Source organism: Ovis aries, chromosome 3 (assembly GCF_016772045.2).
Source record: "Ovis aries strain OAR_USU_Benz2616 breed Rambouillet chromosome 3, ARS-UI_Ramb_v3.0, whole genome shotgun sequence".
In the NCBI taxonomy this organism is placed as follows: Eukaryota; Metazoa; Chordata; class Mammalia; order Artiodactyla; family Bovidae; genus Ovis; species Ovis aries.
In genome coordinates this window covers 50,138,333-50,164,610 of record NC_056056.1, presented here as the reverse complement: position 1 = coordinate 50,164,610, position 26,278 = coordinate 50,138,333, and the positions used below count along the sequence as shown (strand labels likewise).

Genomic DNA, 26,278 nt, shown 5'->3' with positions numbered 1-26,278 from the left:
AAACTGCTCTTACTAATGGGGGATTAGGTATATATGCCCAATATGTATGATTACTTGCTGATACACTGATTACCTGACATGTCACCACCGCCATCATGGCGAGCAAAAGATTGATAGGAATCAGAGGTTGCCCCAACTTCATTAACGTCTTCTCTGCTTCCTGGGTTAACCTCTTCATTTTACCCCACATAGGAGGTGTTGCTTCCCTTGTACGGAAAGTAAAGCTTCTCTGCATAGTAAGCTCTTTGAATTTTTGAACAAAGGGATCAGCCATTGTTGATTTTGATCAATCTTGCTGGGGTCCAAAACCTGTAATTATTAACAGAAATGAAAGCATACCCTTGTCCCAAATATATTAATGATGCTGGGATCCAACCTTTCTCTTTATCTTTATACCAAGTAGGCGTATTTAAGATCTTCTTATCCTCTTCTTTCCCTTGAAAATGGAACTCTGCTGCTGATAGATTTCCCTTGCTCAGAACATTCAAAAAATTTAGGGTAAGTAAGATTTTATTCAGAATGTCTTTAGGTTTCATAAATCTCTCTTGTTCCCCCTTTTTTATCTTTTTAAGATAATCATGCAAGGTATGATTAGCTCTTTTAATGATAGCTTGCCCTTGACTATTATAAGGAATATCAAAAGTATGAGTTATACAGTATTGAGACAAAAAGTGAGCTAATTTTGTGGATTGGTAAGCAGGTGCATTATCAGTTTTTAATTTAATTGGTAACCCCATAACTGCAAAACAAGATAACAAATGAGTAATAACAGCATCAGCCTTTTTAGAATGTAATGCAGTGGCCCATTGAAAATGTGTGCAAGTATCTATAGTATGATGCACACATTTTTGTTGTCTGAAAGAAGAAATGTAAATTACATCCATTTGCCATATCTGATTTGCTTGTTGTCCTCTCATGTTGACACCTGGTGGGGTAAATGGCAAAGCAAAGGGTGCACATATGGAACATGAATGAACAATATTTTGAGCTTGTTTTCAAGTAATAGCATGAGATTTTTGTAATCCTTTGAAGTTGGTATGCCCTAAGAGATGTTCTTGTTTTGCTGCTTCTATAGGATAAAGTAAGGCATCAATTGTAGCATTTCCGAATGATAAGGGTCCAGGAAGGGCAGAATGTGCACGGATGTGAGTAAAGAAAATTAACTCTGAATGCTGCAAGAGCAATTGTTGTATTTGGTAAAACAATTTATCAATAGCTATTTTAAGGGTCAGTGGAAGGGAGACATGGGAAAGCTGTAGGCAAGAGAGAACAGCATATCGAGAATCTGAAACAATGTTAATAGGAAGTTGGGGAAAATCTTGTAAAACTAAATAGATAGCCCACAATTCAGTGGGCTGTACAGAATAAAATGAGTCGGGGAGAACCTTGGAACTTTCTGGGGTCCAATATCCAGCAGTATTTTTATTTGCATCTGTAAAAATAGTGAGTCCCTTAACTGGAACATCTGAAATTGGGGATTGAGATATCATAGTTAGTCTGGAGAAAATCAATCCATTTAGATGATGGATAATGATTAGAAAACGAACCAGGATATGAGGCAAGAGAAATTTGCAAGTTTTCATTAAATTGTAAACATCGAGATATTTGAGCAGTAAACTGAGTAACAATCTGGTGTGGTTCATATCCTGACAATTGTAAAATACGATGGTGACCTTTTTGTATAAGGAAGGCTAATTTATCCATATATGTAGTCAGTTTTTTGGAAAAACTGTTAGGTAAGAAAACCCATTTTATTAATCCTTTTTCTTGAGCAATTACACCAGATGGAGAATAAGGGGTATGAAATATTATAAATGAAATAGGTTGAGATGCATGTAAGTAAGTAAAAAAGCCATCATTTAGTTGTTGCTCAACAAATTGAAGTTCCTGTAAAGCCAATGGGGTTAAGGTCCGGGGGCTATCCAGAGCTGTATCTCCTTCTAAAGTAGAAAACAAATGTCATAATTGATAAGTAGGAGTCCCAAGTACTGGGTGTAGCCAATTAATATCTCCCAATAACATTTGAAAATCATTTAAGGTTTTGAGATGGTCTCTTCTAATTTGCAACTTTTGGGGCCCTATTCTATGTTGTTCCAATATTGTCCCTAAATACGAAATAGGAAAGTCCTTGTGAATTTTTTCCAGGGCTATTTGCAAATTGTATAGTCTTAAAGCCTCCTGTATTTTTTAAAAAGAATTTATCATGTTCAGTAATATTAGGAGCTGCTAATAGGCGATCATCCATATAATGATATAGAATATAATTGGGGTATTTTTGACGGAGAGATTGTAAAGAGCGAGCTACGAATTTTTGGCACAAGGTAGGACTATTTATCATTCCTTGTGGTAAGACTGTCCACTGATAATGCTTAACAGGCTGAGCATGATTAAGAAGAGGAACTGTAAAAGCAAATTTATCTCTATCTTGCAATTGTAGGGGAATGGTAAAAAAACAGTCTTTAAGATCTAGCACCATTAAGGATCAATTCTGAGGAATAAGAGCTGGAGAGGGGAGTCCCAATTGTAATGCTCCCATAGGTTCAATGCATTTATTAACTTCTCATAAATCAGTTAACATTCTCCATTTTTTAGATTTTTTTTAAAAATAACAAAAACAGGAGAATTTCAGGGGGAGGTAGAGGGCTCTATATGACCAAGTTGGAGTTGTTTTTGTACTAATTGTTTTAATGCCTCGAGCTTCATTTGTAGTAATGGCCACTGCTCAACCCATTTTGGAGTATTAGTTAACCATTTTAATGGGAATGCTCGAGGAATTTGAGCAGTGGCTACTAGTTTTTCAATGGAATAATTACAGAAGCCCCCAAAGAAGAGAGAAGATCTCTTCCCCATATATTAATAGGTATGTTTACAATATAAAAGGCAACAAACATTGATCTTCCATTATGGAATTGGCATTGCAAGGGATGGGTATTTTTTTAGACATTTGCAATGGAGCCCAGTCCCGTCAGCATTAGAGGGCTTTTTTTTTTCTTTTTTTCAATCTTGGGGCCATTGTTGAGAAGAAATGACTGAAACATCCGCCCCTGTGTCTATTAGTCCTTCAAAGTTGTTTTTTTGTATAATCAAGGAAAGAACAGGGCGAGAATCTTTGATAAGCATTTCTCAAAATATATGTTGCCCAGTACTTCTAAGTCCTCCCTTTCGTTCATTAGGAAGAGCCAAAAAGGGGTGATAAGGTAGGAGAAGTATTTCAGCAATATGCTCCCCAGCTAACAATGAAAGCGTGATAGAAGCAGAGACCATAATTAAAATGTCCCCAACGTAGTCGGGGTCTATTACCCCAGGAATTATGGTTAGACCTCTCAAAGCCGCGCTGCTACAGCCTAATATCAAGCCAAAAGTGCCTTTAGACAGTGGTCCAAATACATTTGTTTTTAATTTGTAAATGCCTCCCCCTGGTGACAAAAGAACATTATCAGCTAGTGGCAAATCAGCAGCAGCACTCTCTGAAGTAGCAGACTGTAAGTCCAAAATCATCATCTGAGGTCCTTTTAATGGGGCATCGACTCATAACGGTTGCTGGGAGGGAACAGGGTTGGGGCAGGTGGGATGACAGGAGGGCAAGGCGGAGAAGTCCCCGGTATTGTTCCTGGGCCCTAAGGACTTAGGCCCGCAGGATAGTTTCCCGGTATCGGGTTGCCCATTTTGTCTGTTTTAGATCTGCATTCATTAGTCCAATGAAGCCCCTTCCCGCACCGACGGCAAAGTCCAGGAGGAGTCTTATTTTTCCTAGCAAGAGATCTGTCTTTAGGAATTGTACCTTGATCAGCTTTTAATTTTTGACACTCTCTTTTTATATAACCAGGTTTTTCACAATGGAAGCAGTTACCTCCCTTTTTGTGGTCTCATAGCTTTGGCCAAGGCTGTAGCAAAGATATTAGCCTGATGTTCAGTTTTTTTTTACTCCCGAGCAGGCTCTGATATATTTAGCTATAGATGTACCCAGTCCCTTTAATGGTCCCAGTATACACTTGCATTTAGGATTTGCATTTTCAAATGCTAAAGTTTGTAAAAATATCTCTGAAATCTCAGGCCTCTCTACAGCCCGTTTCATAGATACCCTCAATCTTGCTAGAAAATCAGGATATGGCTCATTGGGGCCTTGCATTGTTTTAACAAAGGAGGGCTGGGCGTGGCCAATAGGCACCACAAGGCACCATGCTCATAAAAAGACCTGGCAGACTTGTTGTAAGTCCTGGTCAGAGTATTGAGCCTGTTTTCTTAGGTAAGTCATCATCATAAAGCATAGACAAAGGAAAGGAGAACTGACAATGTTCCCTGCCCACATCGGGCCGATTAAACCTCGGTGGGGAAAAGAGAAGCATAAGGAGGAGTAGAAGGTGTAGAATTTTTTTTTTTTTTCCTTATGGGACTTTTACCACTCTTGGAATAGATGGGTCATTTAAAAAATCTCTTTGCCCTCCTCTGATGAAACCGAAGAAGCCTCCGAATCTGATTCTGAACTATCAGATGTTTTACCATTTAAAGGAGGAGGCTCATTTGTATCCTTGCCTTCAGGCGATGCAGAAGCCCCACCAATGTCTGACATATCCTCATAAATTATTTCTCCCTTCCTTGAAGCATTAGATTTAGGTGCACTATCAGTAGAAAGCAAAGTCAAAGCCTGTGTTATAGCACTACACAAAGTCCATAATTTCAAAGGGATCACATTACACTTTTTTTTTTTTTTTAGTTTTTTATTTTTAATTTTAAAATCTTTAATTCTTACTTGCGTTCCCAAACATGAACCCCCCTCCCACCTCCCTCCCCATAACATCTCTCTGGGTCATCCCCATGCACCAGCCCCAAGCATGCTGTATCCTGTGTCAGACATAGACTGGCGATTCAATTCTTACATGATAGTATACATGTTAGAATGCCATTCTCCCAAATCATCCCACCCTCTCCCTCTCCCTCTGAGTCCAAAAGTCCGTTATACACATCTATGTCTTTTTTCCTGTCTTGTATACAGGGTCGTCATTGCCATCTTTCTAAATTCCATATATATGTGTTAGTATACTGTATTGGTGTTTTTCTTTCTGGCTTACTTCACTCTGTATAATCGGCTCCAGTTTCATCCATCTCATCAGAACTGATTCAAATGAATTCTTTTTAACGGCTGAGTAATACTCCATTGTGTATATGTATCACAGCTTTCTTATCCACTCATCTGCTGATGGACATCTAGGTTGTTTCCATGTCCTGGCTATTATAAACAGTGCTGCGATGAACATTGGGGTACATGTGTCTCTTTCAACTCTGGTTTCCTCGGTGTGTATGCCCAGCAGAGGGATTGCTGGGTCATAAGGTAGTTCTATTTGCAATTTTTTAAGGAATCTCCACACTGTTCTCCATAGTGGCTGTACTAGTTTGCATTCCCACCAACAGTGTAGGAGGGTTCCCTTTTCTCCACACCCTCTACAGCATTTATTGCTTGCAGATTTTTGGATCACAGCCATTCTGACTGGTGTGAAGTGGTACCTCATTGTGGTTTTGATTTGCATTTCTCTAATAATGAGTGATGTTGAGCATCTTTTCATGTGTTTGTTAGCCATCCGTATGTCTTCTTTGGAGAAATGTCTATTTAGTTCTTTGGCCCATTTTTTGATTGGGTCGTTTATTTTTCTGGAATTGAGCTGCATAAGTTGCTTGTATATTTTTGAGATTATTTGTTTGTCAGTTGCTTCATTTACTATTATTTTCTCCCATTCCGAAGGCTGTCTTTTCACCTTGCTTATATTTTTCTTTGTTGTGCAGAAGCTTTTAATTTTAATTAAATCCCATTTGTTTATTTTTGCTTTTATTTCCAGAATTCTGGGAGGTGGATCATAGAGGATCCTGCTGTGATTTATGTCTGAGAGTGTTTTGCCTATGTTCTCCTCTAGGAGTTTTATAGTTTCTGATCTTACATTTAGATCTTTAATCCATTTTGAGTTTATTTTTGTGTGCGGTGTTAGAAAGTGATCTAGTTTCATTCTTTTACAAGTGGTTGACCAGTTTTCCCAGCACCACCTGTTAAAGAGATTGTCTTTACTCCATTGTATATTCTTGCCTCCTTTGTCAAAGATAAGGTGTCCATATGTATGTGGATTTATCTCTGGGCTTTCTATTTTGTTCCATTGATCTATATGTCTGTCTTTGTGCCAGTACCATACTGTCTTGATGACTGTGGCTTTGTAGTAGAGCCTGAAGTCAGGCAAGTTGATTCCTCCAGTTCCATTCTTCTTTCTCAAGATTGCTTTGGCAATTAGAGGTTTTTTGTATTTCCATACAAATCTTGAAATTATTTGTTCTAGTTCTGTGAAAAATATGGCTGGTAGCTTGATAGGGATTGCATTGAATTTGTAAATTGCTTTGGGTAGTATACTCATCTTCACTATATTGATTCTTCCGATCCATGAACATGGTATATTTCTCCATCTATTAGTGTCCTCTTTGATTTCTTTCATCAGTGTTTTATAGTTTTCTATATATATATAGGTCTTTAGTTTCTTTAGGTAGATATATTCCTATGTATTTTATTCTTTTCGTTGCAATGGTGAATGGAATTGTTTCCTTAATTTCTTTTTCTACTTTCTCATTATTCGTGTATAGGAATGCAAGGGATTTCTGTGTGTTAATTTTATATCCTGCAACTTTACTATATTCATTGATGATCTCTAGTAATTTTCTGGTGGAGTCTTTAGGGTTTTCCATGTAGAGGATCATGTCATCTGCAAACAGTGAGACTTTTACTTCTTCTTTTCCAATTTGGATTCCTTTTATTTCTTTTTCTGCTCTGATTGCTGTGGCCAAAACTTCCAGAACTATGTTGAATAGTAGCGGTGAAAGTGGACACCCTTGTCTTGTTCCTGACTTTAGGGGAAATGCTTTCAATTTTTCACCATTGAGGATAATGTTTGCTGTGGGTTTGTCATAGATAGCTTTTATTGTGTTGAGGTATGTTCCTTCTATTCCTGCTTTCTGGAGAGTTTTTATCATAAATGGATGTTGAATTTTGTCAAAGGCCTTCTCTGCATCTATTGAGATAATCATATGGTTTTTATTTTTCAGTTTGTTAATGTGGTGAATTACATTGATTGATTTGCGAATATTGAAGAATCCTTGCATCCCTGGGATAAAGCCCACTTGGTCATGGTGTATGATTTTTTTAATGTGTTGTTGGATTCTGATTGCTAGAATTTTGTTGAGGATTTTTGCATCTATGTTCATCAGTGATATTGGTCTGTAGTTTTCTTTACTTGTGACATCTTTGTCAGGTTTTGGTATTAGGGTGATGGTGGCCTCATAGAATGAGTTTGTGTAATGTGGCTTCCAAACTCATTCTATGAGGCCACATTACACTTTTGATGTTGCTTTTTAAATTCCTTTTGAGTTATTTTTCATTCCTTCAAGTTTAACTGTAACTTAGTTTGGTATTGAAACCAATGACAGTATTGATCCACCAAACAAAAGAGCTCACTCAATCGACGAGTCGAGACTTTAATGCCTATGGAGTGGAGAAGTCCTTTGACCAACTCCATGTATTGTGTCCATAATGATGATGAAGAATTCCCCATGATTTTCCTAAAGTTCCCCTGCTAGGGTGAGGAATTCCCCATGATTTTCCTGAAAGTTCCCCTGCTATGGATTTAAAATCCCCCTGGGGTTACTCACCCTTTTGGTTTCACTCGAGCCCCACGTTGGACGCCAGATGTTGTGAGTGAAATGACACAAAGACAAAACACATGGGACACACAAGAGACAGACAATACACCACTCCGGCCAGAGGAAAAGAACTGCGCAAAACTAATTGCGGTTTATTTTTATAAAGCCCCCTAGGCAGAATTCCAGACTGCATGAATAAGCCTTTTCAATACAGCGCAGGTGCATACATGTTATCGTACAGCAAGGGGAGTGAAATCCCTGTCTACTGCAGAGTCTGAGCCCTTTTTTTTTTCTCCTTATCACAAGAAGGGAATGTTCCCTCGTTTGCAAGGGACCATTAAACTCAGGGCTGTGTCCAGACTCCTTGGCAGAACGCCTCATTTGCAAGCACGTTCAGCCCGAGCAGAGAGTCCCATTTGCAGGCACATCTCCACTACCCTATTGTGGCTGCATTAACCCTTCATATATGTAACCTAAACGTTCATATATATACATATATATATATATATATCATACACACACACACATATATGTCAGTGCTATTCTCTCTATATATGTTCTTTATATATATATATATAAAACACATGCATTTAATAGAAAACTAGTCATAGAAAAGGAAAAAAATTTTGTTATTTGCAGCAGTCTGGATAGACTTGGAGGGTATTATGTGTTATAAAGAGTGAATATATCAGACAGAGAAAGAAAGATGCTGTATGTTGTCACTTATATGTTGACTCTAAAAAAATGAACCATTAATGAATACAACAAAGCAGAAATAGATTTACAGATTTAAAGAAAATCTAGTGGATTTTGTGAGCAGAGGGAAGAGGGGAGGGGCAAGATAGAAGTATGAGATTAAGAGGTAGAAACCTAGCATTCATAAAATAAATAAGATTCAAGAATGTATTGTATAGCACAGTGAAAATAGTCAATATTTTACAATAAATTTAAATACAGTATGCTGCTGCTAAGTAGCTTTAGCCATGTCCGACTCTGTGCAGCCCCATAGACGGCAGCCTACTAGGCTCCTCTGTCCCTGGGATTCTCCAGGCAAGAATACTGGAGTGGGTTGCCATTTCCTTCTCCAATGCATGAAAGTGAAAAGTGAAAGTGAAGTCGCTCAGTTGTGTCCGACTCTTAGTGACCCTATAGACTGCAGCCTACCAGGATCCTCTGTCCATGGGATTTTCCAGGCAAATCTGGAGTGGAGTGGGTTGCCATTGCCTCCTCCAAAGTGGAGTATAATGTATAATATATTGAATCAGAATACACAACTGAAACTAATGTTTTAAATCAATTATACTTCAATAAAAAGGAAAAAATGCAATATGATTAAGGTTATATTTCTTTCTATTTTATTTTTTTCACCAAAGGAAATATTATCACTGAAAATGCAGTTCATAGCTGCAGACTTACCACCAACAAACTAAATATAATTGATGGAAATCTGTTGGAAACATAATCTTAATTATTTCTCAGATGAAGAACTATACTTGTATTATGACCAGTTAATCCTAAAAGAAAAATAAATAACAGCTGATAACTTTTATAAAATACTCAATGGATATATTACAAGAACAAACATGATATGTAAGACGGAACTGTTTCAAATGTAAGACTCTGAAACCAAATAAAGTTGAGGCAGTTTCCTGATAAAACTTTATTGCCCCCAATAACTGCATAAGCCATAAGGTAGATACTGTTAAGAGTTACTGTTCATTACAAGAATATGACTAATAAAATTCAAAGAGCTATAGTACCAGCTTTCCAATACACTAATAACTTTCCTCATTGCCTCAAGGGCTTTGAGGTTTTGTTGTTTGCCTTGTTTCACAAAGTACATGTTATCTGTATATTTTATACTGACAGATTTAGGATAAGATGAAAGAACCAAGCTAACGTCCTAATATTTGACTAATATATCCTAAACTGTGTCCTTTAGTTTTAAATCTTCCATGAAATCTTCCATATGCTTCAAGGATAGTTTTGACCTGGGCTCTTCTAAGTCATGTTCCTGGAACTTTTCACATTTTTATATTCTTGGAAGAAAGATACTGAATTCCTGCAAAAGTATAATTTACTTCTCTTATTATTCTGGCAATGCTGACTAAGGCTGGGCTGCAAATATTACTATTATTGGACTTGGAAGGTAATAAGAATAAAAAGTACAGATTTGATACTTTACATTTTGGTAAATAAAACTTAAGACTGAGCCTTGGCTACTATAAGAGGAAGAATTCCTCTCTTACTACTAGGAACTAAATCGTAAATTATTAAATCTAGATGTGTAAATATAGTAATTGAACAAACTACTCAATTAGTTAATAAAGACATTATAAAGTAGAAAATATGAATAGAGAATAGCAAGGAGAGATAAGAAAGCCTTTGTGAGTGAACAATAAAAAGAAATAGAGGAAAACAATAGAAAGGGGAAGACTAGAAACCTCTTCAAGAAAACTGTAGATATCAAGACAACATTTCATGAGAGGATGGGCACAATATAGGACAAAAATGGTAAAGACCTAATGGAAGCAAAGGAGATTAAGAAGAAATAGCAAGAATGTACAGAACTATACAAAAAGGTCCTAATGACCCAGGTAACCATGATGATGTGGTCACTCACCTAGAGCCAGACTTCCTGGAGTATGAAGTCAAGTGGGATTTAGGAAGCATTACTACAAACAAAGCTATTGCAGGTGGTGGAGTTCCAGTTGAGCTATTTAAAATACTAAAACATGATGCTGTTAAAGTGCCCCCTTCAATATGTTAGCAAATTTGGAAAACTCAGCCGTGGCCACAGAACTGGGAAAGGTTAGTTTTCATTCCAATCCCAAAGAAGAGCAATGCCAAAGAATGTTCAAACTACTGCACAATTATTTTTATTTTACATGTTAGTAAGGTAATGCTCAAAATCCTTCAAGCTAGGCTGGGCTGCAATAGTACATGAACTGAGAGCTTCCAGATGTACAAGTGGGGTTTAGAGTATGCAGAAGAACCAGAGATCAAATTGCCAACATCCACTGAATCATAGAAAAGGCAAAGAAATATAAAAAAACTACTTCTGCTTCATTGACTGTGCTCAAGCTTTTGACTGTGTGGATCACAACAAACTGGAATATTCTTGGAGAGACAGGAACACCAGACCACCTTATCTGCCTCCTGAGAAATCTGTACACAGGACAAGAAGCAGCCCTTAGAACTGGACATGAAACAACAGACTAGTTTGAAGTTGGGAAAGGAGTACATCAAGGCTGTCTATTGTCACCCTGCTTACTTAATGTATATGCAGAGTACATCAGGTAAAATACTGGGCTGGATGACTCACAAGGTAGAATCAAGATTACAGGGAGAAATACCAGCAACCTCAGATATGCAGATGATACCACTTTAAAGGCCAAAAATGAAGAGGAACTACAGAGCCTCTTGATGAGGGTGAAAGGGGAGAGTGAAAAAGCTGGAATAAACTCAATATTCAGAAAACTAAGATCATGGCATCTGATTCCATCACTTCATGCCAAATAGATGGGGATAAAGTAGAAACAGTGGCAAATTTTATTTTCTTGGGCTCCACAATCACGGTGGACAGTGACTGCAGCCATGAAATTAAAAGAAAAGCTATGATAAACCTATACAGCATATTAAAAGGAAGAAACATCACTTTGCCGACAAAGATTCATGTTGTCAAAACTTTGATTTCTCCAATAGTCATGTACAGAATTGAGAGTTGAACCATAAAAAAGGTTGAGTGTCAAAGAATTAGTGCTTCCAAATTGTGGTACTGGAAAAGACTCTTGAGAGTCCCTTGGACTGTAAGGAGATCAAAATTGTCAATCAAAGGGAATTGACCTTGAAAATCCATTGGAAGAACTAATGTTGAAGTTGAAGCTCCAATATTTTGGCTACCTGATATGAAGAGCTAACTCATTGGAAAAGATCCTGGGCCTGGGTAAGATTGAGAGCAGGAGGGGAAGGGGGTGACACAGGATGAGATGATTGAATAGCATCACTGACTCAATGGATATGAGTTTGAGCACACTCTTGGAGATAGTGAAGGACAAGAAAACCTCGCAAGCTGCAGTCCATGGGGTAATGTAGAATTGGACATGTCTTAGCAACTGAACAACAACACAACAACAATGAAACAGAGAGAGAAAACCTGTTAAAAATAAAAATTCAAACACAAGTTACATTCAGTGATATTGATAAATAGGGTCCCTCAGTTCCCTTAACTTTTTTCCAACAATTATTTGTATTTACTAAGGAGTACATCAAAGCTGTATATTGTCACCCTGCTTATTTAACTTATATGCAGAGTACATCATGAGAAACGCTGGGCTGGAAGAAGCACAAGCTGGAATCAAGATTGCCGGGAGAAATATCAATAAACTCAGATATGCAGATGACACCACCCTTATGGCAGAAAGTGAAGAGGAACTAAAAAGTCTCTTGATCAAAGTGAAAGAGGAGAGTGAAAAAGTTGGCATAAAGCTCAACATTCAGAAAATGAAAATCATGGCATCTGGTCCCATCACTTCATGGGAAATAGATGGGAAACAGTGGAAACAGTGTCAGACTTTATTTTTTTTGGGCTCCCAAATCACTGCAGATGGTTATTGTATCCAGGAAATTAAAAGACGCTTACTCCTTGGAAGGAAAGTTACGATCAACCTAGATAGCATATTGAAAAGCAGAGACATTACTTTGCCAACAAAGGTCTATCTAGTCAACGCTACGGTTTTTCTAGTGGTCGTGTACTGATGTGAGAGTTGGACTGTGAAGAAAGCTGAGTGCCAAAGAATTGATGCTTTTGAACTATGGTATTGGAGAAGACTCTTGAGAGTCCCTTGGACTGCAAGGAGATCCAAGCAGTCCATTCTGAAGATCAGCCCTGGGATTTCTTTGGAAGGAATGATGCTAAAGATGAAACTCCAATACTTTGGCCACCTCATGGGAAGAGTTGACTCATTGGAAAAGACTCTGATGCTGGGAGGGATTGGGGGCAGGAGGAGAAGGGGACAACAGAGGATGAGATGGCAGGATGGCATCACCGACTCGATGGACGTGAGTTTGAGTGAACTCTGGGAGTTGGTGATGGACAGGGAGGCCTGGCATGCTGCAATTCATGGGGTCGCAAAGAGTTGGACATGACTGAGTGACTGAACTGAACTGAACTGATTTACTATTTGTGTTTACTACTACTATTGTGGGTTTCCCTGGTAGCTCAATGTTAAGCAATCTGCCTGCCAATGCTGGATGTACATGTTTGATCTCTGGGTCAGGGAGATCCTCTGGAGAAGGAAACAACAACGTACTAAAGGTTTGTTGCCATGGAAATCACATGGACGTAGTAGCCTGGGGAACTGCAGTCCAAGGGGTTGCAAAGAGTCGGACACGGCTGAGTGACTAAACAACAATAAATTCCTGTCATATTCATTCAGATTATCTACTGAAATCTATTTTTTTTTAATTTTACTTTACAATACTGTATTGATTTTGCCATACATTGACATCTATTTAAAGTCAAGGACAGAGGCACCAACAGAGTCTGAGGATCATATTTGGATATGCTGATCCTACTGGAGAAGATGTTTGGACCAGTTCATTCATTCCCGGTGACTGGCAGAAATTCAAATTACAATAGGCTAAATATATATTTCTTGAGGCAGATGAGGATTAGACAAATACTTGAGAATAGTGAACACAACAGCTAGCAGGATAACTCCTGGATAAGTATAGGATATTCCAAGTTCAGAAGCAGATATGTACCTGAGGAAATATCCAAGGGAATTTAGATCAGGAAATAAGCCAAGATCAGAACCAAAGGCTGAGACAGTCCATTTGCTGCAGTAACTTCTTATGGGGTGACTTCATGGCCCCCTTCTCTAAGAACTAGGTCTTATCCACAATTCCTATTTCAGAGGTGAATGCAGCTCCCACAATGATCCCAAAGGACTTAAATTCTTTGCCCCAGTTAATTGGATGTGAGTGTTGCAGGAAAGAGCCAATTTTGACTCCATGTTGGATCTGTTTCTTTGACTTTAACCTTTGTTTTTCATTGCTTTTGCTATTATAATCATATATAATATTCTGCCTCAGGTAATCCTGCCCCTCTCTCTGAAGAGATTAGCACACTGTCTCTCTGAGGTTGACTGTCCCAGGAGATATTTGCAAGATAATCTTCTTTACTTCTTCAACTCTTGCCCTTCTCCAGTCTACAAAAGCATCTGACATTCAGACACAGAAAAGATTGTTATTTTGAGACATTAGTCTGCCATCTTCTTGGTCAGCCTGCTTTCCAAATAGAGTCATATTCCTGGGCTCAACACTTTGCCTCTTGGTTAACTGACCTATCATGTGGCAAGCAGAACAACCTTGGACTCATAACAGGAGAACACTAATCAGATATTCTCCTGAAAATGAATTTGCTTATTAAGAATATATTCAATCTTTTGAGTCCATGAAGTGAAAAGTATAGTAGAACTCTAGTTATTATGTTGGATCACTCTTCCTGTACCCCAAAGGCAAGGAAATTGATCGGCTGAAAAAAAATATGAATAAAACCCAGTGAAATAAAAAGAAAAGGAAGAAGAGTGTACCCTCACAGTCTGAATGTGTTCTTCCTGTTCCTAGTACTTCATGAGATGGTATATGTCCTAATCTTGGGTGTACTGAGATAAATCTTTGTTCTTCCTAAAACATTCCCTTTCGCTTGAGTGAATTGCAATGCATGTCAGTACCTTATATGCAGATAAGTTAAACTAAGTCAGCATGAAAGAAGTCTGTGTCCTGTCTCAGTCAGGGCACCTTTGAATTCTCAACAACCAAGTAGGAGGATGGAGAAGAAGACACTTTAGGGAACTCAGGCATTGCATGTCATACAAAGTTTCTCATACAAATTTTGTGCATTGGGGGCTCAGACAAAAATTGGAGGATTTTATATTTCCCTTAAATTGAGTGGGACTAGTTTCTAGAGAGAAAATAAGAGATTATAAATATTAAGGGAAAGGGCCATTTTTATTAACTGGGTCAGAAGAAGTCAAACTCTGGACAGCCTGAAAGACATAAAATTTTAGAGGGCTCAATGGGACAGAATAGATATAGGGGAAGGAACGATGGATGCTTCCCTAACTCTGCTCTAGAATTCCAGATGAAGAACTTCATGACAGTTTATTAAGGGAAGAAAACTTAATACATGAATCAAGACACAAACTGGTCAGTAATAAAGACTATTAATTTAGCAAAATATCCTCTGTGATCAGTATCTTAAGATAAGCATGGCTGTAGGTACAGTAGAAAATGCTGATTGATAACAGATATTCATTTGAAACTCTGCTTATAAATTCCAATTTGGCTTGGAAGAAGGTATGCCCAGTCCCAGAAGATGAATTATGAGGGTCAAAGTAAGTTAAGGCAATTTTAGTAACTTTTTTTTTTAATGGTAGAGAACTGTAACCTAACATTGGCCAGTAGGATACAACATTGTATTGACTAAGGCTTGTGAGAAAAATGTTTCTCCATAGTAAGAAAAAAATGTATAAGAAAGGAGACTTTTTGTTCCTCCTGCTCTTTCTTTAATGCATTGGAAATTGTCAGACAACCTCTAGGCTGCTGTGGTTATTTTGAGGGAAAGGCCAAGATCATGGAGACCTCTACCTAGAGTCCTGACAACTGTGTGCTTCTGAAGGTGAAACTTGAAACAGTCTACCTCCAGAATACTTAAATGAATCAATAATCTCTGTATTATTTAAGCTGTTTGTAGTATCATAAAGCATACAGTAGGTGGAAGGAAGCCAGGACATTTCCACTGGAGGGAAGGAAAGTCCTAGCAAAAACAAAATCATATACTAAGTCAAAATAGAAGAAAATGCTGGGATTGAATGGACATGAGTTTGAGCAAACTCAGAGATACTGAAGGAGAGGGAAGCATGGTGTACTACAGTCCATGGGGTCACAAAGAGTTGTAAATGACTTAGTGACTGAACAACAACAACAATATAAAACTGAGTTCAGTAGGAAATAAAAGATCAGAGCCAACAATGATTTGGCTAAGCAAGTCAAGGGGATTAGGAAATGCAGGCATTTGAATTTCTGTGGTCAATATTATGCTGGGTGTGGTTAACATTATGCTGGGTGTGGTTGGTGATTCTTGAAGGCAGTTGGGTTTCTGCTCATTTCAAAGACATGCTGCTTTGAATCTAGTATATAACCTTCTGATGGAGTCCTAAATCTGTTTTGGTCAAAAAATAAATAACTTTAGAGTCTTTTGTGGTATAGTCTGGTTCAGTTCAGTTCAGTTGCTCAGTCGTGTCCGACTCTTTGTGACTCCACGAATCGCAGCACACCAGGCCTCCCTTTCCATCACCAACTCCCAGAGTTCACCCAAACTCATGTGCACCCAAACTCATGTACATCTCATTCTCTGTCGTCCCCTTCTCCTCCTGACCCCAATCCCTTCCAGCATCAGGGTCTTTTTCAATGAGACAACTCTTCGCATGAGGTGGCCAAAGTATTGGAGTTTCAGCTTCAGCATCATTCCCTCCAAAGAAATCCCAGGGCTGATCTCCTTCAGAATGGACTGGTTGGATCTCCTTGCAGTGCAAGAGACTTTCAAGAGTCTTCTCCAACACCACAGTTCAAAAGCATCAATTCTTCGGTGCTCAGCCTTCTTCACAGTCCAACTTTCACATCCATACATGACCACTGGAAAAACCATAGCCTTGACTAGATGGACCTTTGTTAGCAAAGTCTGGTGGGACTAGACAAATCACTCAGTTGAAAACCTCCTGGGCTTGAATGTTAAGCCCTTAAGAATTAAGGGCTAAACACCTTAATGTTTAGCATTTTGCCCAAACAATTTATGTCATATATTATAGAGATTTAATCCTAAGTGAGGACTTCACTGGTAGCTCAGCTGGTAAAGAATATGCTTGCCACTCAGGAGACCCTTGTTCAATTCCTTGTACAGGAAGATCCACTGGAGAAAGGATAAGCCACCCACTCCAGTATTCTTGGGCTTCCCTGGTGGCTCAGATGATAAAGAATCCACTTGCAATGTGGGAGACCTGGGTTTCATCCCTGGGTTGGAAAGATCCCCTGAAGGAAGGCATGACAACCCACTCCAGTATTCTTGCCTTTTGAAGCCCCATGGCCAGAGGAGTCTGGCAGGCTATAGTTCATGGTGTTGCAAAGAGTTGGACACAACTGAGAGACTAAGCACAACACAATGCTGAGAGTTTCCTTATAAATCATTTAAGCCAACTGGGAAAGCACACTAAACACTAAATCTGGAAGACAGTGCAAGGTTCTGGTTCAGAGCAAAGATTTTGGGTATATTGGAAAGCAAGAATGAAATATTAACACAGCTAGAATGAGAAAAACTTGGATGGGAGGAGGTGGCTTCAGTAACTGCTGTTTATAAAACTTCCTGAGATGGAACAAATATTGGGAGGCAGGCTCTCTTAAAGAATGATGGGCAGCATAGATACATAGTTAAGAAGAGGCATAGCAGAAATCAAAATCTGGTTTACCAATTTCATGTTCACTTCCTTTTCTACTTTATATCCACTGCTGAGTTAAAGCTCTAACAAAGGATAATAACAGTGATACACAGGTGAATTGAAAAATCAAAACAATCTCTGGAAAGACCCCAAGGCTTCCCACATCAACATATTGATGTGCTCAAAATCCCACAAATTTAATTACCTTGACAAATTTAATTACCTTGAAGCTAAAAGCTATGGGTTTCTAGAAATATTTAAGACTTTTAGCATTCATGTCAAGACAGTGCTGAGAATGATCACTCCAAATAGTCAAATAGACCCTATTTTCTTGGAGGAGTACTACTTCTCTTTAAGTCACTAAATCCATATTCTAGAGTGTTTCTTCCATTCCTGATTTTCTGGTAATGAAATCACAGCAAGGACAGCTAAATACAGGGGAAATTTTACCTGTGATATCTAAATCTTCCTTTTTGTCTTCTGGCTCTCCCATGGGTATGTCGGCAATTTTACAATTAACCCTCAGATGGTGCGCTTTATTAATCAAGAAAACAGTAAATTTTACTTACTGGAATAGATGGCTCCACAGCTTTCAGGTACTTTAATCTAAATGGTATCTTTACTTAAATCTAAAATGGTATCTTTCCCCACAAGAATTTCAGAATTCCATTTTCCATATGTAATTACTACTATTTACTTCTTCTCAAGTAATAATTTTCCTTTTGGGGCCACACCACACAGCTTGCAGAGTTTTACTTACCCTTCTTGGGATTGAACCTGGGCCCTCAGCAATGAGAGCATGGACTCTCAACCACTGGACTGTCAGGGAATTCCCTCAAATAATTATTTTAATGTAGTAATATTATGTTTCAAATAATCCTAATAATCATCATTTCCATGATAAATTGATCATTTGAGTTTTAATTTCCCCTAGCTCTCATGATAGTTATGGCTTTGTATTTATTTATACATTCTTGCACATGTCTGTGAAGTAATTCCTTTTCTTTCTGTTTTTATTTAACAAAAGAATCCCTTGGCTCTCCTATCCTTCCTATTAGATTATTTGTGGGTCCTATTCAATTTTGGAGTCTCAGGGCATGAATCAATTACACCCCTGATTGCACTGACCTCTTTGCAAAGCTCCACTGGCACACAAACTAGCTATAAAGATCACATGAGGGTCAGGGCCTATATAGAGAATTCCTATAATGTTTCCCTAGATGGGCCAATCTGAACCTCAATCACAGGTCGTGTATCTCAGAGTTACCAAAGCTGGCAGCTCAAACATAAACCTGACTAATGAAGTTTTCTTAGTGTTCTCATATAGCACTGATCACCTGACTAGAGTGTAATAGAAATGACTTTTCATCAATAGCCCAGTGATAGTCTTGGAAGGTGATTGTCAGCAGCCCAGCAGACTGAACATCTTGAAGGAGCAGAGATCTAACTTACATGCAGTGTGGGATCAGATCTACAATTTAACCCAGATCCTCCTCTGATCATTCCTTCACCTCTCTCATTCTTCCTTTAGCTCTACAGCTATTGACTATAGAACTCCTAGGTTTGAAATTCCTTCATTGCCTCTTATTATATCAAATTATCGCTATCCACTGGGAAACTCCATCTCTCAGAATACCAGAAAGGGAAATTTATGCCTCTCATTTCACTTAAGATTTTGGCTCATCTACAATGGCAACCCACTCCAGTACTCTTGCCTGGAAAATCTCATAGACGCAGGAGTCTGGTAGGCTGCAGTCCATGAGGTCCCTGAGCGTCAGACACGATTGAGCGACTTCACTTTCACATTCACTTTCCTGCATTGGAGAAGGAAATGGCAACCCACTCCAGTGTTCTTGCCTGGAGAATCCCAGGGACAGGGGAGCCTGGTGGGCTACGATCTATGGGGTCGCACAGAATCGGACATGACTGAAGCGACTTAGCAGCAGCAGCAGCAGCAGCAGCAGCAGCAGCAGCAGCAGCAGCAGCAGCAGCAGCAGCAGCGACTTACGAGATGATTCTGAAGTTTCTTTAAAATGAACTACCATGTAGAAGAGGCAATGCTGAACCTCTGTTCTCTTACTTTCAGTATCTTCTTGCCCTCACTTATCTGTGATACTTATAGTTCCCATACACATCTCCACTTAATAATCCAATATTTATTTATTTCCACTACACAATTAGAAAAAATACATGTGTATGCCTAGAAGAGTGAGCACTTGAGACGTCAACCGGAAGAACTATTCCTGTAGACGTGCCCCTTAAACAATTAACTTGTTTTGTGCCACAGAGGTTAATTATGGAAAAGTCAGTGGGAAGAACAAACTTCATCTCTTCCAGGAAAAAGTGCTAATATGATAATGAGGAAGAGGCAGCATTTGTGGCAACTCCAAGGCTTTTCTGGGAAGAGACTCCTCCCTGTGGCAGGAATGTCCTTGAGTCCCTGTCCTGGCTCCTCTTTCCTGCTATTTATTTCAGTGCCCCTCCCTCAAATTCTCTTATAAAAGCCCAGTCTTTTCTGCCCTGACAAGCCAGTGCAGATCCCTGCAAGAGAGGTAAGTGGGAGCTGAGACAAGGTGAGACCTGTGATGGGGGGAAAGTATACAAGGACCCATGTCTTCAGAGAACAAGGGAGCTCTGAGACCAGGGGAAGCCAGACTTGGGAGATCTCAGGTGCACTAAGATGTATAGATTTTCTAATTTTTTCCAGCACTATGGAAGGGGAGGGATGCTACCAAGAAGGATTTTTTCCTAGGGGACTAGATGAAGGAAAAGACAAGAGGTACAACAGGGGGTCTCATACCCTCTCTCTGACCACCCTTTTTTTAGTTCTCTAGCTGCCTCCACTCCACATGGACACAATGCTGCCTTCCCTGGGCCTCCCCAGACTGTCTTGGATGCTGCTCTCCTGCCTGATGCTCCTGTCTCAGGTCCAAGGTGAGATTTCTCTGCCTCTAGCTCTGGGTTCCCAGTGTCTGCTCAGGGCCAAGATGAGGAGGAAAGCTCCTGTGCCTCCGCTGGTAATGGGATATCCCCGCACAACATAAAGGCCTGGATTCCTGAGTCATCACTCCTTCCTTCAGGGTACCTAGTGGTAGGAAGCACCCCAGGGGCTCAATAATAGTCGAATGAGATGATTTTCATTTTCTCAGTAGTGTCTAATTTATGTGAGTTGATTAAGGAGGAAAAGCAGAGATAAGAGTAGAAGAATGATGAGGATCCAATGTAGGAACAAACAGTCCAGAGGAGGAAAAGAATTAGGCAGATACATAAAAAGAAAACACACCATCTCCCAACTAGTACATCTAGTTCATACTTTAAGAAAGATAAACCCTTGGAATATTGGCAATGGTGAGAGGTACTTAGGAGTTTGGTATCACTGCCCCAAGCACTGGCCTCATAGATATTCTCCAAGGTCACCTCTGTACTTTAATCCCTTATCTCCATTTTACCTCATCCCTCTCTCTTATTTCTTCTTTTTCAGGGCAAGAACCCGAAATAAAACTGCTCTCTGAAAGGATCAGCTGTCCCAGAGGTGCCATAGGCTATGGGTCCTACTGCTATGCCTTGTATAAAGCAGCCAGAAGCTGGATGGGTGCAAATGTGAGTTCCGGGGTTTGCAGTTAATAGAGATAAGGAGAAGCAAATCAGAGGCAGGGTTGTAGGGAATGGGGATCCTCAAGAGCTTCCTTAGTTTGAGAATAAGAAGTTCATGTTTGTAAACACATCCCTTCTTGGCCCTGCCCTTCCCCTAGTGGTATCTCAAGCTTCTCCTGTGTCTCTCCCTTCCCCACACAGATTGCCTGCCAGAAGAGACCCTCAGGACACCTTGCGTCTGTGCTCAGTGGGACTGAGGGAGCCTTCCTGGCCTCCTTGGTTAGGGACAACTTGAATACTCACTCAGACGTCTGGATTGGGCTCCATGACCCAACAGAGGTATATTTATTTCCTTTATAATTTGTTACTTCCAAAGATGCTATGGCCACTCAGTTTCCCCCCCACCCCCATCCCATTTGCCAGCCCAGAAACTACCCAAGAGATCCCTGGAACTCAGGTGATAACTGGGGAAAATGAGGGCCTTGAGGGCAGTTGAAGAGCTGAGTTCTGTGTCAGTTCCTAGACTCCTGCTAAAGTTAATCTACCTCTTATCAAGCTTTTACACAATTCACACAAGCATGCTTTGTAATTCTCTATGTTTCCCTGAGTCTGAATATGCTGTTCTTAGCAAGTCCTAAATCAAGATTTAGGATTGATGCATTTTTCTTTTTTTTTTTTTTTTCTTTAATGGGGCTTCCCTGGTGGCTTAGCTGGTAAAGAATCTGCCTGCAATGCAGGAGACCTGAATTCAATCCCTGGGATGGGAAGACCCCCTGAAGAAGGGAACGGATACCCACTCCAGCACTCTGACCTGGAGAACTCCATGGACTGTGTAGTCCATGGGGTAGCAGAGAGTTGGACAGGACTGAGAGACTTTCATTCTCACTTTTCTTTTTTATAAAACAGGCATTGTCTAGGAGGTCTAAAGGATAAGCACAAATGCATCCCCAAGTGTAGTTCAGATAGTGACATGTTACTCTGAGGTGTTCTATTGGCCTTTATGATTATTGGCTGTGGAATTTGCCAAGTAAAGCAGGGAGTTAGGGAGAGTTTCCTAGAGGAGAGCTGTGGAACATCATCTGGAAGAGCAGAGCCAATTCCATAATGCCGTGGAGGGGACCAGGCATTCCAGCAGAGGGCATCAGGCCAGGAGAATTCTAAAGGCCTTTCTAGCTCGCCTAACTCCATCCTCTGCTCCACAGGGCTCTGAGCCCAATGCTGGTGGATGGGAATGGAGTAGCACTGATGTGCTCAATTATTTTGCTTGGGAGAGAAGTCCTGCCACTGTCTCAAACCCTGGTCACTGTGGGATCCTGTCCAGAACATCAGGTAAGAAACAGAGAAGGTCACTTCTACTTAGTCTTTCCCTTTCATCCCCGATTTCTGGGCTTGATCGTCAGAGAATCCTCCTCTGCTATGAAGTACAGTATTGGTTTGTCTGCTCCCATCCCCTCTCATCTCTCTTTCTATCTTCTTCCCTTTGAGTAGGACTTTGGTGAAAGGCCAGAATCTGGGATTCCTCTCCATTGGGTCCTCAGGCTGCACCAACTCCATTGACTCAAGCTCTTTTGTCTCTCTAGGATATCTGAAATGGAAAGATTATAGCTGTCATGTGAGCCTACCCTATATCTGCAAGTTCAAGGGCTAGATCAGATGGGAAGTCAGCAGCCTGCGTCTTGTTGCAGCTCATCATGGACTTGGAACCAAGTGTGAAGATCCATTTGGAAGGAGATATTTTCCTTACACCCTCACCCTGACTGCCTCATTCTGTCTTTCCCTCCTCCCCAGCCTCATTTAAAGTTCTTTTGTATGCTTTATAATCTGAGTTTTCATGATACTATAATAAAAAATTTAGTTTTAGTTTTCCTTTGCTTGTCTTCTCTGCTTCATTCTCATACATAAATTCTGGAGAGGAAATGATTGAGTGAAGAGAATCTGGGGTCAATCTCTGCTTAGTTTTACTCAGATCTCTGGGGAAATAACTATATGTATATATGTATTCCTCTTGGTGTTTTTGTGATTAGAGTACATCAGCACTGTTTCTCTGTAGGATGTGGATTGTGGCCATTTAAAGACTTTGCTCTCCCACACACTCTACTGCTTACACATTCTCCTAGGCCAAGTCTCTAATTGTATGAGGCAACCAGTTTAGGAGATGATGTTTAGAACACTATTTCCTAAACCATAAGTAAAAAGGATAGTGAACAGATTTTATTAATATTCATAAAATACAAATGAAATGAGTAAATTAAAAAATCAATGGACAAAACATTCAACAAAATTCAAACCCAATTGTTTTGTTATTAGTTTTGACAGACACAAGGTAAGCTTTCAAATTGTTGTACAATTTTTTAATGTTTTTCAACTTTTGCTCTTCCCTTCCCATAGTCAGATGACATGAGTCCATCTAACCACATTCCTAGATAACCCTGTTCCTAGATGGCCCTTGGGAAAACCGATCCCAGAAGGTCCTTCATCTTGGCCCTTGAAATATTTTGACACAGTTAGGACAGGATTTGGGTCAACTTATTGTCTGGTAGGATTTCTCTTGCATATTTTGAATTTAAAAAGTGACAGTTTTCTGGAGAAATTCTCATCACCTATCTGAAGGCAAGAACCAGATGTCTCATGTTATCTGCATATTTCAAGACCACTAATTTGCCTTTCACTTTATCACCACCCCACCCTCGCCACAAGATTTTATTGTGAAAAAAATATTTTGGGCCCATTCCTTAATTTAGAATAAAGCATTTTTTCATATGAGAATGAAAGGTTGTTGCTGAGCTGTGAAAGATGCTGGGATTCTTGGCCTCTGGAGGAGAGGGCAACAATCTGGGGCCAGTGATGAGGCTTGATTGCTCAGAGCTTTTGTGTAATAAAGTTTTATTAAAATATAAAATAGATAGAGAAGGCTTCTGACATAGACATCAGAAGGGGGCAGAAACTGTTTTCCCTTGCTAGTTTTTCAGCAAGATGTTATATACCCATTAGCAGGCTGAGGCTGCTAATTAGAGAAAGGAAATTTCTCAAAACTCAGAGAGTGGCACCAGTGCCCTCACCCACAACATGCATTTTGAGATAACAATGGCACAAGGTGAGTCATCTGGGCCATAAAACAACTGACTCATGTCGATTGTTTGACTCAATCATATTTTGAAGAAAGGCAGATTTCCAAGCAAATACATAGTCTCATTAACATAGCTTAAGAACATTTTCCTGAGTAAAACATACTTTTTTGTTGAGCCATTATGGGTTCTGAATCTTAGGCAAAACGACTTGAAGAAAGACAGAGCCTAGGGTAAATACATAGTTCATTAACATAGCTTAAGAAAAGCATTTCCATAAGAAAAACACATTGGTTAGCTGAAAGTTTGAGAAAAGTTAAGTTACTTGGAACCAGGTGTCATCATGACAACACAGAATTTTAAAAGAAACCTTTTAATTTTGTATAGAGAAGGAAAAAAAATCTGACACTTGTTTGTTTCCTCCTGCCCCTTAAGAGAGAGATAAAAAATGTTTGACACTTGCTGCCTATTTCCTCTATTTGGGGGCCCCTAACCTTCCTGCCTGTTACCATTTCAAGACCACTGATGAAATTTTCCATATGGACTAAGAGTACTATGGTGTTGTCACATAAGAGTTTAGCTTCCCAAATGAAGAGATGAAATGAATGGTCAGTGTATTTTTAAAATTGTTTGTTAAGTTTCATATCCTATTTCTAAGGTAGACTGCTTTGACTAAATACTCCTTTAGAGCTTCTGGTAGAAACACTTCACAGTTTAGATGAACTTAGAATTATTCTATTCCAGAGGTCTTGAGTTTCTGCCCTGGTTAAAGTAACAAAATGGGTTTGAAAAGTATACACTGATTGTGCTTGTGTCAGTTTCTATTTTAGTTGAGTTCCATTTTCAATGGGAGGTGAGCTAACACAGCTATGGGGACTGGATTCTATTCTTCCTATTGGAGAACTCATTATGTTAGGATATTTTCAGTTGAAAGAAAGAAAAATCCCAATATGATTTGGTTCAAAAAAAAATAAAGGTATTTACTAAATCACATAATTGAAAATATTTAACAGTAAGGTGAAGACTCTTGAGAGTCCCTTGGACAGCAAGGAGATCCAACCAGTCCATCCTAAAGGAGATCAGTCCTGGGTGTTCTTTGGAAGGACTGATGTTGAAGCTGAAACTCCAATATTTTGGCCACCTGATGTGAAGAGCTGACTCATTTGAAAAGACCCTGATGCTGGGAAAGATTGAGGGCAGCAGGAGAAGGGGACAACAGAGGATAAGATGGCTGGATGGCATCACTGACTCAATGGACATGGGTTTGGGTAGACTCCGGGAGTTGGTGATGGACAGGGAGTCCTGGTGTGCTGCAGTTCATGGGGTCACAAAGAGTCAGACACGACTGAAATGAATTGAACAGTAAGGAAGGCTTTGAGCTAGTTTGACCAGGACTCAGGTGTCATTTCTCTGGGGTTCTCCTGTGTGCATTCTCTTTTATATGCATCTTTTATCCCTCTTCTGGCTTCATTTTTTTATAGTTCAAGAGAGTTGCCAGAAGCATCTGGGAATACTGATTCCTCAGCAATATCAGTAGAACATATATTATTTCCTCAACTGATTAAAGAACAATCCTGACTTTCTCCTGTCTTTGTAAATAAATCCTAGCATATTGCTAGACAGAAAAATGTCATGGATTGTTGTTTTAAGTTTGAATTACTTGTGCATCTTTGAGCCATAATTAGAGCAAAGAAGACAGCATCATATAAATTATAAACTGATCAGGTATGATTACTATCAACAAATCTAAGGAAGGTGTCCCACAAGGATGGAGAACATGAGTTTTCTTAGTGGAACATCTGGGAGCTCTTAGAGAAAAAGGGAAAGAGAATAACGAAGTTCAGGTTCCCAGGGATTTTCGTGATGCACACATTGAGACAATTGGAAATAGGTAAGACTTGACATCATAATCAACTGGGATTAAAGAATATAAAAATGGATATAAGACTTCTTTTTTTGTTTAATTATCAACAGTTACCATGTTCCCTTCATCAAAAGTCTCAAAATATACAGCATGTTGAGTGAGGAGAAGTACCTCAGATCCTCAGAATCCAAGTCAGGGATCAGTTACTTTCTTGTTGTCTGTTTGCTGTTGACATCTGACATCATAAAATACCACTCTTCTCATTTTTCTCACAACTTTGGTTGAACCTTTTCAGTTTTCTTTGTAAACTTACATCGTGAATGCTCCTTTTGTTTCTTGTTCTGAAAAGGATCAGGTAAGTATGCCATGAGTTTTTCTCAGACTCCCTTTGAAAGTAATCAATCCCACAGATACTGAAAATTTAGATGTCATTATTTTTCAAAGCTAAGCTGGTGATGCTGTATATTTTCAAAAAGTGAGTAAGTCATTTGGTGAGGATAAAATAAAAATACTTACTTCTCCTGAGAACATTGAAAGGACAAAGGATTAGAAAGACACTTGGAAAATATTGTGATATTGTCATTTTTTAA

The 26,278-nt window shown here is 39.3% G+C and overlaps 1 protein-coding gene across 1 annotated transcript; it reads left to right on the top strand.

Moving 5' to 3' along the window:
• The first annotated feature begins 19,690 nt into the window (after positions 1-19,690).
• Positions 19,691-22,623, top strand: LOC654331 (pancreatitis-associated protein I). Its single transcript, NM_001038014.1, is given in 6 exon segments — positions 19,691-19,717; positions 19,992-20,099; positions 20,647-20,765; positions 20,961-21,098; positions 21,962-22,088; positions 22,340-22,623. Coding segments are annotated over 5 exon segments (537 nt in total). The 5' UTR covers positions 19,691-19,717; positions 19,992-20,014; the 3' UTR covers positions 22,408-22,623.
• The last annotated feature ends 3,655 nt before the right edge of the window (positions 22,624-26,278 follow it).